General features: G+C 40.5%; 2 protein-coding genes across 6 annotated transcripts in view; both read left to right on the top strand.

Moving 5' to 3' along the window:
- Positions 1–6246, top strand: part of polk (polymerase (DNA directed) kappa) — a 77089-nt gene extending 70843 nt beyond the window's left edge. For all 5 annotated transcript variants that reach the window (XM_059974528.1, XM_059974527.1, XM_059974529.1 and 2 more), the window contains 2 exons: positions 778–829; positions 2381–6246. In XM_059974528.1, coding sequence (XP_059830511.1) covers positions 778–829; positions 2381–2465 — 137 coding nt within the window. In that variant the 3' untranslated portion in view covers positions 2466–6246. The remainder of the gene's footprint in view (positions 1–777; positions 830–2380) is intronic.
- Positions 6247–10123: 3877 nt separating this feature from the next.
- LOC132396310 (ankyrin repeat and death domain-containing protein 1A-like) overlaps positions 10124–20415 on the top strand; it is a 77508-nt gene continuing 67216 nt past the window's right edge. The window contains exon 1 of the mRNA XM_059973830.1: positions 10124–10238. Coding sequence (XP_059829813.1) covers positions 10172–10238 — 67 coding nt within the window. The 5' untranslated portion in view covers positions 10124–10171. The remainder of the gene's footprint in view (positions 10239–20415) is intronic.

The following is a 20415-nucleotide window of genomic DNA, read 5'->3' as shown; positions in this document are numbered from 1 at the left end:
GTACAAGGATAGTAGGGGTATGGAGGGCTATGGTCCCAGTGTAGGTCTGTGGGAGTAGACAGTTTAAATGGTTCGACACAGACTAGATGGACCGAAGGGCCTGTGTCTGTACTGTACTTTTCTAAGATTCTGTGACTCAATAACTAACTTCTGACTAAGACTGAAGCTATTGTATCTGTAAAATATGTATTTGTAACATCAAGGTAATATGTTTAAACAGAAGCTGAGTGGATTGACATCACAGCGAGTTTTAACACTAAATCATTTCTAGTAGGAAAAATATTAGCAGAATAGAATTGTAGTTTGTACATTTTATATACACTTCTCAAAATGTTTACACCTTTCTGGGTATGTTCTTAAGTGAGATGGTAAACTTGAGGGAGAAAATTTAGCATTTCCCAGAAGTTGTAACAATCTGCCTGGTGACTCCCTAGAGTTGGATGATGTTATACAGTTAAGGACAATGTTAAAATTTGAGAGTTGCAGTGGGCAATGGTGTGATTCTGAATTTGTTAAGTTCTCACAGGACACTGTTATGTAAATTACACCATGGTCTTCAATCTTGTGCATGGGATTGAATGGCAACAAAGCAGCTACTTATAACTGGGAAGGCTCAGCAACCAGCTTGAAGCCAATCTCCCAGAGAAAAATTGATCACTGCTAGAAGAAATAGAAAAGTCCAGGGCTACATGACTGGTGAACTTGACAGTTAATTCTTTTGTTTTAGTTATTGTCTTTTGGGGGAGAATTAATAGTATTCCTTTGTTTTATTATTAGGTCCATCAGAAATTGGAAAGGGATCTTCAAATTCATTTGTTCGAACAAAAAGGTGAGAGAATTAGGTTACTTTGTAGTATTGCTATTTATGCATTGTGATAAAAATGAAACAGGCTCATGTCTGGGGTGACCATTAAATAACCATCTATGCCTATCTCATTTCCTCTAGTATTCCATCAATTCCCCTCACATGCCTCATATTCTCCTAATAATTCACCTATTCTGGAGACAATTTTCAAAAGCCACAAAACCTACCAGTCAGCGTGTGCCTGTCTTGTGGGCAGAAAGCAGAATATCTGAGGGGAAAACCCACATAGTCAAAATGAGAATGTATAAATTCCACTCAGATGGCAGCCGGTGTTAGGTTCAGATCTGTGGAACTATGAGGAGGCACTTTTACTGCAGTATATTTATAATTTATTTTTATAGATTTTATTCATTATTTACTAAATTCTAACCTCAGCACATTATATAAGCCAGACAGCACCTATGGAAAAAAGGAAATAGTCGAAGTTTTAGGCGAGACCCTTCCATAGGCCTCCGGCGTTTTGTGTGTGTTACTTTGGATTTCCAGCATCTGTGATTTTCTCATGTTTGTGTATATAATAATGTACCAACATCTGTAGTTTTGCCTTTGGAATACTTAAGGTCATTATTCTTTCTGAGTAATATAAATTTTTCACTGATTTTTAACGGTATTCATTATTTTAGGATAGCGTAACTATTGTTAAATCTGATGGTGTTTCTTTTTCTGCGTGATTGTCCAACCTCAAGGTCTTGAGAAAGGGATGTTTATCGCTTTTTAAAAATAGATAAGGAGAATCTAGTAGGAATCCTTTGTAATATCTGCTAAATAAGAAAAAATATCATACAGCATTTTGTGTGTATTGCTTTTATTTCCAGCATCTGGAGATTTTCTCTTGTTTGAGGAAAGCATATTATTTGTTTCTAGTTTCAGGCAATAGAAGATAGATTATTATGAAAAGTGTTTTTAATGTATGAGAGCTGATAGGGCAACATTAAGGATGAACTTGCTTGCTGTTAACAGACTAGCACTGGGGTAATCTTTTATATCTTTTTTCTGTGTTCCTGTGGATTCCTTGCATCACCAGTCAGTGGCACCAGGCTACAATAAAATGTGTTTTCTCTGGTTCTCAAGATTGCATGTCTTTCAGCTGATGTCTGATTTTGCTTTACATAAGTTAAAATGTTAGTAACCTTAGGAGTTTACTAAGAGTTATAGAGTGTATGTTCACCAATTCTCTCTGACAAAAGTTAAAGAGTAGTTTTCTGTACAAGACTTAAGAAGTTCACAATATCAATGAATGATTTTTTTACCTTCCTCAATGCGAGCAATTATCAAAATAAATTTTAAACATTTAATTGCTCTGATTATTTTAATATAGATCATATTCCAGTGTATTCTGAAGAATAGATATGTATATTCGTACCAACACTTAACAAATGGAAAGCAGTCTTAGAATTTCAGTATTGTATTCTGTTCAGCCCTCTTTGGAAATCCTGGTCAAAGTTAAATTGTTCAAGTTGTCTCTTGCTGCTTTGTTTTTTTTAATATACTTCTTTAATATTTACTCATTTTCAGGACTGGATCAACAGCCCAGCAGCCAATAACTAAGAAAGCAAAGTGCAATAGTTCCATAAACACAATTGATAGATTCTTTAAATGAAAAGCTGCAATGTAACAAATATCTGATTTTATTTCACTTTGAATTACCTGTAATGGAAATGTAAGCAAGCACTTTTGTTTATGTATTTAATAAATTCTACAGATCAGCAACTTTACATTGATTAGGTTGCTAAAGAATTGTTCATCACATAGTTAAGTCATACTTCAAATGGCCATACCTTCATCAATAATGTATAATTAATTTTATCAACTGAATTTAATTGTAATAAATGAATCTATGAAATGCTATTTACAAGAAACAGTACAAATTTGAAATAAAGAGCATAATTGGGCTCTTATATCATGTAATATGCAAAGATTGTAAAAAAGATCTCTATTTCAGAGTAATATATTTTTAAATTCTATATGTTTAGTTAGTATGATTAATTGTTAATATTTTATAAGCTATTTATGAAAATATATAAAGCTGTACTCATTGAATTATTTTAATGAAAGTTTTAAGTATTTCTATCAGTGAAGCAGTACTTCTTGGTTGACGTGAGATTTGGTTCTGTCCAACCTTATTCATAGGTATTATTTGCATTAAAATCTGCAATATCTGCTTTTGCATGTAAAGTTTTTCTGGATCTGTTTTAATGTAACTAGTCATCTGGTGAAACATTTACTAATAATGTGACATTGTGTTCTAAAACATTTATTTGTTAGCATTAGCAGTTAGAGGGAGAAGCCTTTTGATAAACCAGTTACTTGCTTTATTTTCTCAGTTTACATGCTTTATTTAGCTCAATAAGCTGAGGAATAGCTTGCAAAACAGAAAATATTGCAAATTAGTGGTAGATGGCTATTTGACCTGTGCCTACCTTGCCATTCAGTACAATTATGTCTGATCCCCTATGTCAATACCACATTCCCAGAAATCTTTCCATCTCTTTCAGTATATTCAGTCACAAATGTTTTGCACCATTTCCTGAGCTAATGACCCAGAGTATTAGGCCCCTCCTTCACCAACATCATTGTCAGACAGAAAAACAGCCTCCCTGTACCAAGCATGTCATTCCCTGTCAGAGTTATGCATGTTTCAGTGTAATCCCTACCCATTCTCATTTATAGGGAAAACAGGTCTTGGTAGCTTAATCTCCCTGTCTGATTGTCCCTCCATCCAAAAAACCATTCTGGGGTACATTCACTGCACCACCTCTATGGCAATATATTCTTATATAAGTAAGAACACCAGAACTGCACAAAATACTCCAGCTGCAGTGTCACCAAAGCGTTCTACAATTATTGTAAAATGGTTCTATGCTAGTTTATTTCTGTTTAATACTGATCACCCCAAAAATAGACAGTGTACCAATGCAACCAAAATTACTGTTGTTGCAAAATAGAAAAATAAATATATTGAAGATTGTTCAAGAGGAGAAAGTGAATATAAGATGTTATTAAATGTTCAAATGTGAAAGACTGACTTTTATATTGTAAATTTCACAGCTTCTAATAGCTTGACCTCCAATGTTCTTTATCTCCAGCACTACTTTCAAAATGAATGATATTTAGGAAGTTGGTAGCTGATGTGCATTCTTGCACAAGCTCCCACAAAAGTGAAATGTAATATTCAGCTACTATTTTGTTTTGTTGGTTTTATTAAGAAACTAACATTGATCAGGACATAAAGGATACCTCTTTGTTAAGGCAATGAGATCATTTCCACTATCTGAGAGAACAGACGAGATTTGGTTTAACAATTCCTCAGAAGGAACCCACCACTTTCCGTATCTTGGAAGTCACCTGTCCTCCAATGTTGTCCTTAATGACGAGATCCAACATCATCTTAAATGTGCTGGAATAAGCTTTTGGACGTCTCTGAACAAGAGTCTTCCATGATCATGACATCCGAACAGACACCAAAATGTTAGTGTACAAAGCTGTGGTAATCCCAATGCTCCTGTATGCATCAGAAAGAACAAAGAACAATACAGCACAGTACAGGCCATTTGGCCCACAATGTTGTGCCGACCCATAAACCCTGCCCCACATATAACCCTCCACCTTAAATTCCTCCATATACCTGTCTAGTAGTCTCTTAAATTTCACTAGTGTATCTACCTCCACCACTGACTCAGGCAGTGCATTCCACGCACCAACCACTCTCTGAGTAAAAACCCTTCCTGTAATATCCCCCTTAAACTTTCCTCCTTAAAGCCATGTCCTCTTGTATTGAGCAGTGGTGCCCTGGGGAAGAGGCGCTGGCTGTCCACACTATTCCTCTTAATATCTTGAATACCTCAATCATGTCTCCTCTCATTCTCCTCCTCTCCAGAGAGTAAAGCCCTAGCTCCCTTAATCTCTGATCATAATGCACACTCTCTAAACCAGGCAGCATCCTGGTAAATCTCCTCTGTACCCTTTCCAATGCTTCCACATCCATCCTATAGTGAAGCGACCAGAACTGGACACAGTACTCCAAGTGTGGCTTAACCAGAGTTTTATAGAGCTGCATCATTACCTCGCAACTCTGAAACTCTATCCCTCGACTTACGAAAGCTAACACTCCATAAGCTTTTTTAACTACCCTATCTACTTTTGAGGCAACTTTCAGGGATCTGTGGACATGTACCCCCAGATCCCTCTGCTCCTCCACGCTCCCAAGTATCCTGCCATTTACTTTGTACTCTGCCTTGGAGTTTGTCTTTCCAAAGTGTACCACCTCACACTTCTCTGGTTTGAACTCCATCTGCCACTTCTCAGCCCACTTCAGCATCCTATCAATGTCTCTCTGCAATCTTCAACAATCCTCAACACTAACCACAACACCACCAACCTTTGTGTTGTCTGCAAACTTGCCAACCCACCTTTCTATCCCCACATCCAGGTTGTTAATAAAAATCACGAAAAGTAGAGGTCCCAGAACCAATCCTTGTGGGACACCACTAGTCACAACCCTCCACTCAGAATGTACTCCCTCCACCATGACCCTCTGCTTTCTGCAGGCAAGCCAATTCTGAATCCATCTGACCAAACTTCCCTGGATCCCATGACTTCTGACTTTCTGAATAAGCCTACTGTGTGGTAGGCTGGACAACATACAACATCTGAAGGCACTTGAAAAGCTCCATCAATGCTGTCTTCAAAACATCTTAAGTATCAGCTGGGAAGATAGAAGAACCAATGTCAGTGTGCTAAATGAAGCAAAAACAACAAGCATTGAAGCCTACGTCATCAAAAACCAACTAAGATGGAGTGGTCATGTTGTTCGGAGGAAAGATGAATGTCTGCCGAAAAAAATCTCCTACTCCAGCTTAAAGAAGGCAAACATAAAAGATGCAGACAACAGAAGAGATTCAAATATACTGCATATGTTAATCAAAATGGCTTCTTCGTTAAAAGTAAAACTGCTTCTTTGTTATGTTAACTGGTGAGAGAGTGCTTTTCTTGCAGAGCACTCTCGAAGCTTGTTTGGGTTTAAGTTGCTGATAACGGTATTGTATTCATTTGTTAACCAATTGGGTTGGATGTTATTTTCTCTTGTGAGTCTGGGAGCTGGGATTGCATGGTCTTTTTGGGAGTCGGGAAGAAGACGGCGAGGAAGGTGGATAGGTGCGGCACTGCTGGTCGATCACCAAGGGCGGTCCCAGGTGCGGAGGTCGGAGAAGAGCGAAGAGTAGTTGGAGGATTTGATGACTGAGCTCCAACGATGTGCACTAATTGACAGAACTTTGATAAGTTTTGGCGCCTTTTCTTAATTTTCTTTCCCTTCATATATATTGTATTGTTATTAATCACTATCACTTAGTTCTAGTAAGATTTATAAAGTGTATTCTGTAAACGTATCTGGTGTGAGCTTGATATTGTGTGTGTGAGTTTGTACTAGCATGTATTTCACAGCATACATGTATATGGGAGGCACGGTTTGGCGGGTGGACGAATTTTCCCCTAGACATACACCTGCCGGTCGTGTAAGCATTACACAAAGATATCTGAAAAGCCAACATGAAGAAATGTAACATCGATATCAACAACTGGGAAACCAATGCCAAGGACAGGAAACTCTAGCAAGCCATCATCTGAGAAGGAACAGCAACTTTCAAAACCAACAGATGTGCAGAATTAGAAGAAAATGGAAAGAGAGGCAGCAACAACCAAAGCCCAATCTGCCATGTGGAACGACCTGTCCTGGATGCAGAAGAACTTTCAAAGCCAAGATTGGACTCATAAGCCACTTTAGAGCCCAAAAATAGATCAACAGAATGAAGATCATCATCCTCAACCTCGAGGGATTGCCATTGCGTGTGTGAAACGGAAGAGTCAGATGGAGCTATCATTGAAATAAATCTTTCAGACATCTTCACTCCTCCATATGAAGTTCGGAATGAGTACCTGGCTGAGTACTGAAGGCTTGTGTTGGCTGACTGGTGTGTTCACTGATATCATCAAACTCTCACTTCAAGCAGGCTTCATTGACACCAGTGTCTAAGAAGAACATGGTGAACTACTTCGATGACTATCGCCCAGTTGCACTTACATCCACAGTGATGATGTGTTTTTAGAGGATAGTGATGAAACATATCAACTCCTGTCTGAGTGGCAATTTGGATCCACTTCATTTTACTTACCAAAGCATCAGGTCCACAGCAGATGCCAATTCATTGGCACTTCACACAACCCTGGAACATCTGGACAGCAAAGATACATACCTCAGAATGCTCTTTATCATTCACACCTCAGCATTTAATATCATCATCCTCTCAAAACTAATCAGTAAACTCTGAGACCTTGATCTCACTACCCCCATGTGCAATTGGACATTGGATTTCCTCACTTGCAGACCCCAGTCAATTTGGATTGGCAAAAACATCTCCACAATCTCCACCAACACAGATGCACAATGGGGCTGTGTGCTTAGCCCCCTGCTGTAATTGCTTTACACTTAAGAATATGTGGCTAAGTTCAGCTCCAACACCATATTCAACTTCTCTTTTACATTTGTGTACTGGAAATGACATTAAACAAGCTTGAATCTTGAATTTTAAGGGGAACACCACTCAAAGGATGGAACAAGCTGCCAGCAGAAGTAATGGATATGGGTTTGATTCCAACGTTTAAGAGAATTTTGAATAACTACGTAGATAGGAGGGTTATGAAGTTAGATCAATGGGACCAGGCAGAATAATAATTCAGCATAGACTTGATGGGCCTGGTTTTTTTGCTGTGAGGAGCAGTCTGGCTTCCTAATTTATGGGTTTTGCTGTTAAAAATATGCTAGTAAAGTATCTCTCAGATAATTTCACAACTTCTGCTTTTGCTCACACCATCAGCATGTTGTACTTGTCAGTGTTTACCCTCAAATTCTGGATGCTATAGGTGAAGTGGAGGAGGGAACCTCATATGACATTCAACAGTTTCTGGCTTAAGTGTCAGGTTTAGAAAGGTTGCAGACCTCTGAATGATAAGGAAAGATTAGGGAACACTAACTCCACTCCTCACTTGGAATACTATCTCCATGTAAATAACACTTGGTTTCATCACAGAGGCAAGAGGAAGATGATCCAACAATAGCTGTGATCTATGCACTAGCACCTATTAGACTAAGTTATCATTCAAGCCTGATTCCAGAAATGTATCTGTATAACGTGCCACAACAGAGCCAATGACTGATGAATTGATCACCATTAAAATTTGGTCTGAATTTTCCATCAACCCATGTCCAAAACAATGAAGGCAATATAAATGCTTACATAAGAAAAATCAATGAGTAGCCAGCAAAATCCCACATAACCTAACTTAAGCTAAGTTATCTCATTTGGTCGAGTTATTGGATATATTTAAAATGGAAGTTAATATGTTCTTGATTTGTAGGGGTGTCAAAGGTTATGGAGGGAAGGCAGGAGAGTGGGCTTCAGAAGGATAATAAATTAGCCATGATTAAATGGAGGAACAGACTCGATGGGACGAATGACCTAATTCTGCTCCCGTGAGTTTTGGTCTTATGGTCTAACTCAACAAAAGCTAACATCTAACAATCTGAGGACACCACACCAAATTCAGTGCTTGTTCACCCTAGATGTTCACTTTCATTGGGAAGAGTCTCCTGGCTTCTCTACCGGTAAACTTGTGATCCAAGTCTATCCATGAAATTTTAACTGGATAAATCAAATGCTTAATTTTAAGCTGGGCTGAATTTGTTGAGCATTAGGGTAGGAGGTGAGGATACTTTTATCTGGTGGCATGTACTTGGCTCAGCTGTTATATCTAATAATTAATCGAATTGTAGAGATTGTTCCAGGTATTCCCAATTTGTTTTGGCTCCGTGCAATGCTTTAAAGTGAAGTTTTGGCTGCATTTATTATCATTCCAGGTATTCAAAGTGAACATTGAAAGACTGGGAATTCAGGGCTGTGGTAAGCTGTTAGAGGACTTGATGCCTCAGGAGATCAGCCAGGATCATATTGAATTGTGGGGCTGGCTTGAGAGACCAAGTGGTATAATCCTGCTCCTATTTTCTTGCATTTCTGTATCTTTTCCACTGCTTACTTATTAATTGGTCATTGATAGTCAAAAGGTCAAATATAATAGCTTCAAATGCATTTGGAGAAGAAAATGCACCAATCTAAAACTTATGGTCTTATCAAATCATTGAATATATTTAAAGTGGAGGTTAATAAGTTCTCGATTAATCAAAGGGTCAAAGGTTATGGGGAGAAAGCAGACGAGTGGGTTGAGCGGGATCATATCAGCCATGATAGAATGATGAAGTTGACGTGAATGGTGTAAATTCTGCTCCTATATCTTGTGGTCTAATCAACTTAAGAGCTCCTTACTTTCTCTAATCTGCCACTGTAAGCAGTTTGTGTAAGGACTGCGTATGCTTTGGTTTCCTCACACAGTCTAAAAACTTACTGGTTGTTGGGTTAATTGGTCATTAAATTGCCCCGTATTTGGGGGATTGCTGGGCGGCGGGGTTCGAGGGAACGGCAGGGACTCTTCTTCTTGGTATATTAATAAATAAATTGATAACTGAAGACCATCCAATTCATAAAACCCTTGAGATGCGGGTGGTAGTTCTCACAACAGTCCAGTAGCAGGTTCTCAATATGAAATGTCAGCTGCCTATTTCCCTCCACAGGTGCCACCTGACCTCTGAATTCTTCCAGTAGTTTGTTGCTCTAGTTTCCAGCATTCACAGTCTCTTGGGTCTCTATTCTAGTACTCCACAAAAGTTTCTTCATGGAATGCCCACTTTGAAGAAGCTTTCCTCCTCTGCGAGTCCAGATGAAAGATGTGGACCTAAATTGTTGACTGTCCATTTCTTTCTACAGATGCCTAGAGGCCCAATCAGTTCCTCCAGCAGTTTATTTTTTCCCGCAGATAATAGCATCTGGTCTTCAGTTTACACATGCCGTCTGGAAAGCCAGTGTGCCAGGAACGCCCATAAAGCCATTTATTGGTAAAGCTCAAACTGACGTTTACAGGCTCGGCTGCAGCCGCGCCTTCTGCAGTTTCCAGAAGCAAAACTCACCTGGGTCAACAGGTTCTAGGGCTGCCGAGGCCGATCGAGCATCGCGAAACATTCCCTCGGATTTTTCTTTTGGTGATGGAATAAGACGAGACCCAAACTCATCCCGCTTAAACGCTACCATTGGGAAAGATAACATTATCTTGATTTTTTCCTAAGAAAAAATAACTTACGGGGTTCAAGTTCATACACAGCAAAAGAACTGTTCTGGAAATCTGCGATCTGGAGCTGGAAGAATGAAAGAAATAACCAACAGTATTTTGAAGGATTCTTCGAGGGATGAAAAGTCCCAGCTGGAGATCTGTGAGTACAAATACAGCGGGAATGTGAATATACGGAGAACAATCATACTATGAATGGTTCATTGAAAAAAGCCAATCTAAACAAGAGCCCACATAGCCAATATTTGCATGGGAACTTATGCCGATCTTCGGATTTTTAAAACACTACACAATACCGTAAAACACAGAATTGGACCATTCGGCCCATCGAATCTGCTCTGCCATTCGATCATGGCTGATTTTCCCCCTCTTAGTCCCTTCCTCTTACCTTCTCCCCGTAACTTTTGATTCCATATCTTATCAAGGACCTATCATCAACTTCCATGTACACTTTGGGATTTAGTCAGTTTGGCTATGCTACAAACCTGTCAATGTCCACTTTGAATGATAGTTGAGGTTCAAGTATTAGTTAAGACAAATAAGAATACAGTACTGTATTAGCTAAATACATCAGTAAATAACAGCGACAACGTGGCACAGTCCATCCAGATTTAAAAGCGGACGATGTGAACCTCAGTAGTACAATTGTCCACCTCTATGTTGAGAATAGTTTATGCCAAGGTCGGCAGACAATACTGTAAATATGCTTTGAATCATTGAAAACAACCGTAGGAGTCTAGTGCGCCATTCAACTCGATGGCGTTTGATCAAAGGTCATGGAGTCATAGATCCTTCACTTCAACACCTTGTTGTTATCTCTCCATATCACCTGCACTTCTTCCAAACTGGTTTACTGCATTGGGTTCTCATGTTATAGTTTCCTCTACACCGGCAAAACCAAGTGTAAATCAGCGAACTGGTTTTGCGGAGCACCTGCATTCCGTCTGCCACTGCCATCTTGAACTTTCAGTGGCATGTCGTTTTAACTCTCCTCGCCACTCCCTCAATGACCTGTCTGCTATCCCCTGACTCCATTGTTATGAGAGGCAAACACAATTTGGAAGGACAACGGTCATTCTTCTTGTGCAGTTTTACAACCCAGTGGTATGAACATTAAATTTTCCAATTACAGGTAACCCACACTCCCGGTTTTCTTCCCCACGACCAAGATTTTTAATTGAGATCCAGGTGGGATGTTGCATTTTAGGAAGACAACTGAGGATAGGACTTTCACAGTGAATGGTATTTCAGATAGACCGTGATGATGAAGAAGCCTTTTTATTTTATCATGATTGCATTGATCGGTCGAGTTGGGATGTAAGGCTACACTTGGAGTATTGTCTGCAACAGGAAATATGCCATTAAGTTTGAAAGAGTACAGCGGAGATTCTGCCGGCATTGAATGGGCTGAATTATGAAGAGGGGTTCAGTTGGTAGAGACTTCAGGTGACGGGTGGTCTTGTTGGGTGCCGTTCATGGCGAGCCTGTGGATAGTGTAGTTACCCCTAGGGTTTTTGTGGTAAGTTACGGAAGTAGATTGCCAGGCCTTTACTTCCCTCAGGTTGGGACCCGGCCGGATTCAAATTCAGTACCATCCGCCTCGGAGTCGATTGCTGATGCCACTGCACCACCGGCCGGCCCAAGGAGGGCTGATCTTACCGAAGTGTGTAAAACCATGATAGAGTGAATATGCAGTTTTCCCTGAGGTTGGGGAATCAAGAAGTAGAATACACAGGTTTAAGATGAGCAGGCAGAGGTTTAATAGTGACCTGATGGGCAACTTTTTTCACCCAAAGGACAATCAGTGTGTGGAACTAAGTTGCCAGAGGAAGTGGTTGAAACAGGTACACTAACAAAATTTAAGAAACTTCGACAAGTACGTGGATAGGAACGGTTTAGAGTGATATGGGACCAACAAAGGCAAATGGAAAAAGCTTAGATGAGAATCTTGATAGGCATGGACAAGTTGGGATGAGGTGCCTGTTTCTATGAGTCATAAATCTGATACTAAAGGGGGAGGGGAGAGGAGGAGGAAAGAAAAAAGTTCTCCTCTTCCTAGGGACAGATGTATGTATGCACACCAAACTTCTGAATTTAGTAATATTATAGAAGTGTGTTTATTTAATAACGCTTACAGGTTTATAAATAACCTGTAAGTGTAAAATACACATGTATGTTCAGTGGAGAAAGAACATTGGAAAAATTGACACCCATGCAAGTTAACACTGAAATCATAAACACAAAAGTTTCTGCAGATGCTGGAATTCGTAAGCAAATTGCTGGAGGAACTCAGCAGACCAGGTAGTATCTATGGAGAGGAATAAACAGTCGATGTTTGGGATCAGACCCTGCCTCAGGATTGCAGAGGAAGGGGCAGAAGCCAGAAAAAGGAGAGGGAGGAGTGGAAGCAGGCAGGTGATAGATGAAAGCAGGTGAGGGGCTGGGTAGGGGAGGAGGATAAATGAAGGTGGAAGAGGTAAAGGGCTGAAGAAGAAGGAATGTAATAGGAAGACAAAAATAGGGAAGGAGGTGGGGGACCAGAGCGAGGTGAGGAGAAGACCAGGGATGAAAGGGTAACCAAAATGGGTTTCCCCTTCTCCTTTCCTATCTTCCCAGGTCCACTGTGCTCCCCTATTAGATTAATTCTTCTTCAACCCTTTACCTATCCCCTCTCAGCTTCTTAATTCATCCACTGCCCCTACCCACCCACCTTCCCCCTCACGTGGCCTCACCTATCACATTCTTCCCATTCCCCCACCTTCCTATTCGGGCTTCTACCCTCGTACTTTCACTTCCTGGTGAAGGTTTTAGACCCGAAACATCAACTGTTTCTTCCTCTCCATAGATACTGTCTGGCTTGCCGAGTTCCTCTAGCATTCTGTAACACTAAAATCACACTTATTTAGTTTTGGGATAGTTTAATGTAAACAAAGTCTATTGTTCACAGAGGTGTGAGCTCATGGTCCTCTCTTAAAGAGCTGAATGAATCAGCCATTATGCTAGCAGTTCCAGAGCATAAATACCATGTGACTAAACCATAATATATTTAGAAAGTAGTTTTACAATCTTGTGAAAAATAAATCCTTTATAGGCAAGGTTTTTTTTTAAGTTTCATTAGCTTAAATGATAGCGATGTTTTTCATGCCAGCAGACTCAGAATAAAATGAAAGTTTGAAGTCCAAAGTAAAGGTATTATCAAAGTATGTATACAGTATGACTAATATACATTACCCTGAGATTCATTTATATTCACAACAAGGAAATACAATAAAATCATTGAAAAACTATACACAAAGACTGAGAAACAGTGTGCAAAAGACAACATCTAAATAGATAATAATGAAGACGTGTAGTGATAGAATGTGAGTCCATAGGTTGTGGAATCAGTTTGGAGTTGTAGTAAGTGAAGTTATCAACACTACACTGAGGAACCTGATGGTTGTAGGTTAGTGACTTCCTGAAAATTTGGTGGTGTGGGTCCTAAAGCTTCTGTTCCTCTTCCTTGTACCTAAAATGGTCACAGCTTTACTTTCAGATGGGACTGCCTTATTTTTTGAGTTAAAAAACATTTAATATACTGAAAAGGTGATTTAAATTGCTCCTGCTAACACCTAAAGGGTGATTGAGTCATCACAACTCCATTATCAACATACTGCACTTTTCTGCAGATTACCTCCAGCCCAGCTTTCTGGCTGGTTATTTATTGCTCTTCACGTTCAATTTTTCACTTTGTAAATTTCACATTGCTATGACCATTAGATATTTTCCAGGTTCTAAAGATGGTGAGTAAATGTGACACAAAAAATGAGAGTGGCATGTAATTTTCAATCTGAGGCACCTCCATCATCAACATCCTTAATCTTGTAAACCTGCAATAAAGAATTTACATAAGCATTCATTGTATTGTCTTTTGAACACCATGCATTCAATAATCCCTAGTTTTGTTCTAGAATTGCAGTGCAATTACTAAAACCCAATCTATGTTCATTCTCAAGTGCTGTATATTTTCCATCATTACATTTTCTTTCTTTTCAGAATTGGAGAAGATGTTGCATCTGAATGTATCTATACTGATAAATGGCTCATTAAATATGTTGAAGCTACAGGAGACCCTTGGGCCAAAATATAACCATCTACTCTCTGATCTGATATGCCCCATATTTTAATAACATGGTGTGAGAATCCTGAGAGGCTTTCTACATGGATAGGTGCCGAAAGGAAACGGCCATCAGCTGTACTCTTTTCCCATAAATGCTGCCTGGCCTGTTGAGTTCTTCAGCATTTTGTGTGTGTTGCTCAGATTTCCGGCATCTGCAGATTTTCTCTTGTTCAATCAATAGGTTGTGGTTATCTTCTACAATATTTGCATACTGTACAAAATAGAAAACACATGATCTTCCAGTGCATACCTTATTTTAGAATAGTGAGGTTAGTAGTCTGTCTTTATAAATAAATAAAAAAGTTCTAGCAAAGTAATGCAGTCAAGAAATCAATGCTGGAAAGAGAATGGTTGTAAGCCATTAACATCTTGTTGTATGATGTGCTTTGTTTTCCAGAGCAATGCTTGCACACTACTCATTTACGTCATGGAAACATATGACAAGACAAAGTCTGTTCTGCCATTCCACAACTTCAACTGATCTTCTATCTTAATACAATACTCCTGCTCTCCATGATGCCTATAGTGTCCAGAAATTTGACATAGAATAGTACAGCACATTACAGGCCCTTCAGCCCACAATGTTGTGCTGACCCTCAAACCCTGCCTCACATATAATCCCCCACCTTAAGTTCCTCCATATACTTGTCTAGTAGTTACTTAAACTTCACTAGTCTGTCTGCCTCCACCACTGACTCAGGCAGTGCATTCCATGCACCAACCACTCTCTGCATAAAAAACCTTCCTCTAATATCCCCATTGAACTTCCCTCCCTTTACCTTAAAGCCATGTCCTCTTGTACTGAGCAGTGGTGCCCTGGGGAAGAGGCGCTGGCTGTCCACTCTGTCTATTCCTCTTAATATCTTGTACACCTCTATCATGTCTCCTCTCATCCTCCTTCTCTCCAAAGAGTAAAGCTCCAGCTCCCTTAATCTCTGATCATAATGCATACTCTCTAAACCAGGCAGCATCCTGGTAAATCTCCTCTGTACCCTTTCCAATGCTTCCACATCCTTCCTATAGTGAGGTGACCTGAACTGGACACAGTACTCCAAGTGTGGCCTAACTAGAGTTTTATAGAGCTGCATCATTACATCGCATCTCTTAAACTCTATCCCTCGACTTATGAAAGCTAACACCCCATAAGCTTTCTTAACTACCCTATCTACCTGTGAGGCAGCTTTCAGGGATCTGTGGACATATACCCCCAGATCCCTCTGCTCCTCCACACTACCAAGTATCCTGCTATTTACTTTGTACTCTGCCTTGGAGTTTGTACCACCTCACACTTCTCTGGGTTGAACTCCATCTGCCACTGCTCAGCCCACTTCTGCATCCTATCAATGTCTCTCTGCAATCTTCGACAATCCTCTATGCTATCTACAACACCACCAACCTTTGTGTCGTCTGCAAACTTGCCAACCCACATTTCTACCCCCACATCCAGGTCATTAATAAAAATCACTAAAAGTAGAGGTCCCAGAACAGATCCTTGTGGGACACCACTAGTCACAACCCTCCAATCTGAATGTACTCTCTCCACCACAACCCTCTGCCTTCTGCAGGCAAGCCAATTCTGAATCCACCTGGCCAAAGTTCCCTGGATCCCATTCCTTCTGACCTTCTGAATAAGCCTTCCATGTGGAACCTTGTCAAATGCCTTACTAAAATCCATGTAGATCACATCCACTGCACTACCCTTATCTATATGCCTGGTCACCTCCTCAAAGAACTCTATCAGGCTTGTTAGACACAATCTGCCCTTCACAAAGCCATGCTGACTATCCCTGATCAGACCATGATTCTCTAAATGTCCATAGATCCTATCTCTAAGGATCTTTTCTAACAGCTGTCCCACCACAGATGTAAGGCTCACTGGTCTATAATTACCCAGACTATCCCTACTACCTTTTTCGAACAAGGGGACAACATTCGCCTCCATCCAATCCTCCGGTACCATTCCTGTGGACAACGAGGACATAAAGATCTTAGCCAGAGGTGCGCCTCGTGAAGCAGCCTGGGGAATATTCCGTCAGGCCCCGGGGACTTATCCATCCTAATGTATTTTAACAACTCCAACACCTCCTTTCCCTTAATATCAACATGTTCCAGAACATCAACCTCACTCATATTTTCCTCACAGTCATCAAGTTCCCTCTCATTGGTGAATACCGAAGAGAAGTATTCATTGAGGACCTCGCTCACTTCCACAGCCTCCAGGCACATCTTCCCACTTTTATCTCGAATCAGTCCTACCTTTACTCCTGTCATCCTTTTGTTCTTCACATAATTGAAGAATGTCTTGGGGTTTTCCTTTACCCTACTCGCCAAGACCTTCTCATGACCCCTTCTTGCTCTTCTCAGCCCCTTCTTAAGTTCCTTTCTTGCTATCCTATTTTCCTCAATAGATCCATCTGATCCTTGCTTCCTAAACCTCATGTATGCTGCCTTCTTCCACCTGACTAGATTTTCCACTTCACTTGTCACCCATGGTTCCTTCACCCTACCATTCTTTATCTTCCTCACCGGGACAAATTTATCCCTAACATCCTGCAAGAGATCCCTAAACATTGACCACATGTCCATAGTACATTTCCCTACAAAAACATCATCCTAATTCACACCCGGAAGTTCTAGCCTTATAGCCTCATAATTTGCCCTTCCCCAATTAAAAATCTTACTGTCCTCTCTGATTCTATCCTTTTCCATGATAATGCTGAAGGTCAGGGAGCAGTGATCACTGTCCCCAGATGCTCACTCACTGACCTGACCTGACCTGGTTCGTTACCTAATACTAGATCTAGTATGGCATTCCCCCTAGTTGGCCTGTCAACATACTGTGACAGGAATCCATCCTGGACAAACTTAACAAACTCTGCCCCATCTAAACCCTTGGAGCTAATCAGGTGCCAATCAATATTAGGGAAGTTAAAGTCACCCATGATAACAACCCTGTTATTTTTGCACCTTTCCAAAATCTGCCTCCCAGTCTGCTCCTTGGTATCTCTTCTGCTACCAAGGGGCCTATAGAATACCCACAGTAGAGTAACTGCTCCCTTCCTGTTCCTGACTTCCACCCATACTGACTCAAAAGAGGATCCTGCTACATTACCCACCCTTTCTGCAGCTGTAATAGTATCCCTGACCAGTAATGCCACCCCTCCTCCCCTCCCCCCCTCTATCCCTTTTAAAGCTCTGAAATCCAGGAATATTGAGAATCCATTCTTGCCCTGGTGCCAGCCAAGTCTCTGTAATGGCCACTACATCATAATTCCATGTATGTATCCAAGCTCTCAGTTCATCACCCTTGTTCCTGATGCTTCATGCATTGAAGTACACGCACTTTAGCCCTTCTACCTTACTACCTTTATACCCTTTATTCTGCTGCTCTTTCCTCAAAGCCTCTCTATATGTTACATCTGGCTTTACTCCATGCACTTCTTCCACTGCTCTATCGCTCCGGGTCCCATCCCCCTTGCAAATTAGTTTAAACCCTCCCGAAACATGCTAGCAAACCTACCAGCAAGGATATTGCTCCCCCTCGAGTTCAGATGCAACCCATCCAATCTGTACAGGTCCCACCTTCCTAGTTCCCGAAACTCACACTTCAGGACCTCATCCCTCTTCCTGCCTATGTCATTGGTCCCAACATGTATCACGACATCTTAAATACATTCAGCAACTTGACCTCCATGGCTTTCTAGCGAGGAAAATTCCAAACCTACACCCTCTGAGCACTGAAATTACTCTGCACCCCAGTCTTAAAATCTCCTATCTTATTTTCTGAAATTCCTTCTAGACCTCTCCCTCCCCACCAAACCAAGCCAGAGAAAAGAACCTCCCAGCATTCTCCCAGTCAAAATTTGTCCATTTCAATGAGATCACTTCTCAGCTGAATGTCTCCACTCTCGCCTCATTGGAGAGATTTAGTGTATTTTACCTGCACTCGATATCTTGCTTTCCATCAGACCCAGTGACCATTTTAATGACGGGTCAGATCAAGACAGCACACTGAAGAAATCTTCTTAAACTTTTACAGCTCTGCCACAACTTGGTTTATACAGACTGAGTTTATAGTGTACTTCAGGAAGCACTTCAAGTGAGACCTCAAAAATGCTTCGCTGATACAAAAAGCCTCTAGTACTTTATAATATTTGTGTTACATTAGTTACTTTTGAATTATACAGTTTCACAATTAATCTTCTAAAGCCAGTTTTCTCTGTGGATTGTGATAATTAATCTTTGATTTACGCTGGACCCGTGTGGGCCTGGTTTTCTGTCTTTGCTTATCCTGTGACCTTGCTTTTCAGTTCATATTCCAACATTCTTATTTATAATTCCCGGAGATTACTTGTCTCCTCACGCAACAGTCCTGCTATCTCAGAAGCTAGTCAAGCAAACCTTTGCTACAGTTCCTCCATGGGCATTGTAAGCAGTCAGCCTTTCATAAGTAATTTACATGCAATATGCCACCATTGCAAGAATACATAAATAAGTACTGAAATTACTTTTGCAAATATGGTGTGTTTTATTTGGTTGGAATCATGTATAAAGGACATAAGTTATTTGAATGCAGAGAATGTCAAAAGTTGTTTAGTAGTTACAAAGAGATTTCTCTTTCATTCTTTGTGTGATGTTATACCACACACTGGTTGTGTCATCTACATTACAATAATGAGTGCCCTTTAGAAGTGATTACATAGTACCTTTGGATCTGGAAGATGGTATTATTGCAATGTTTGCTTTCAGATATTGCCACACTTGGTAATAAGTGTTTAGTAATTAATATTTGACAAATGATACTGATAACTGTTAAAAACACAAAATGCTGGCAGAACTCAGCAGGCCAGACAGCATCTATGGGAGGAGGTAGTGACGACATTTCCAGCCGAAACCCCTCATCAGGGTCGTCACTACCTCCTCCCGTAGATGCTGTCTGGCCTGCTGAGTTCTGCAGCATTTTGTGTTTTTATTTATTTCCAGCATCTGCAGATTCACTCGTGTTGCCTGATAACTGTTAATGATAAACAGTAGCATGGATATTGGGTGCAAGTTGAATAGGGAGTTAACATTGGCATGTGGCAAAGGTAATGTTGCAGTAGTTATGGGGGATTTCAACATGCAGGTGAACTGGGAGAATCAGGTTAGTACTGGACCACAGGATAGGGAGTTTGTAGAGTGCCTACGGGATGCATTCTTGGAACAGCTTGTACGAGAGCCGACCAGGGACGAGACTATTCTGGATTTAGTGTTATGTAATGAACAGGATTTGATAAGCGATCTTGCAGTAAAGGAGCCATTAGGAGGTAGTGATCATAATATGATAAGTTTTTATCTGCAATCTGAGAAGGATAAGGGCAGCTCGGAGGTGTCAGTGTTGCAGTTGAACAGGGGAAACTATGGAGCCATGAGGGAGGAGCTGGCCAAAGTTGACTGGACGGATAGCCTAGCAGAAAAGACAGTGGAACAGCAATGGCAGGTATTCTTGGGAATAATGCACAAGGTGCAAAATAATTTCATCCCCCAGAGAAGGAAGGATTCAAAGGGGGGAAAGGGGCTACAGTGGTTGACAAAAGTCAGAGATTGTATAGCATTAAAAAAAAGTAAGTATGACAAAGTTAAGGTGAGTGGGAGGACAGATGATTGGGAAATTTTTAAGGAACAACAGAACTTAATTGAAAAGGCAATACGGGGAGAAAAAATGAGGTATGAACGCAAGCTAGCCAGGAATATAAAGGAAGATAGCAAAAGCTTTTTTAGGTATGTGAAGAGAAAGAAGATAGTTAAGAACAATGTTGGGCCCTTGAAGAATGAATTGGGTGAAATTGTTATGGGAAACAGAGAAATGGCAGAAGAATTTAATGAGTACTTTAGATCTGTTTTCACTAAGGAAGACACAAGTAATCTCCCAGATGTATGGATGGGCCAAGGACATAGGATAACAGAGGAAATGAAACAGATTGACATTAGGAAGGAAGCGGTGATGAGTAGACTGATGGGACTGAAGGCTGACAAATCCCCAGGTCCAGATGGTCTGCATCCTAGGGTACTAATGGAGGTGGCCCTGGAAATTGCAGATGCATTGGTAATCATTTTCCAATGTTCCTTAGATTCAGGATCAGTTCCTGAGGATTGGAGAATGGCTAATGTTATCCCACTT

This window comes from Hypanus sabinus, chromosome 7 (genome assembly GCF_030144855.1).
Source record: "Hypanus sabinus isolate sHypSab1 chromosome 7, sHypSab1.hap1, whole genome shotgun sequence".
NCBI classification, from domain to species: Eukaryota; Metazoa; Chordata; class Chondrichthyes; order Myliobatiformes; family Dasyatidae; genus Hypanus; species Hypanus sabinus.
Note: the sequence above shows the minus strand (reverse complement) of the source record. Positions and strands in the feature narration are given on the sequence as shown.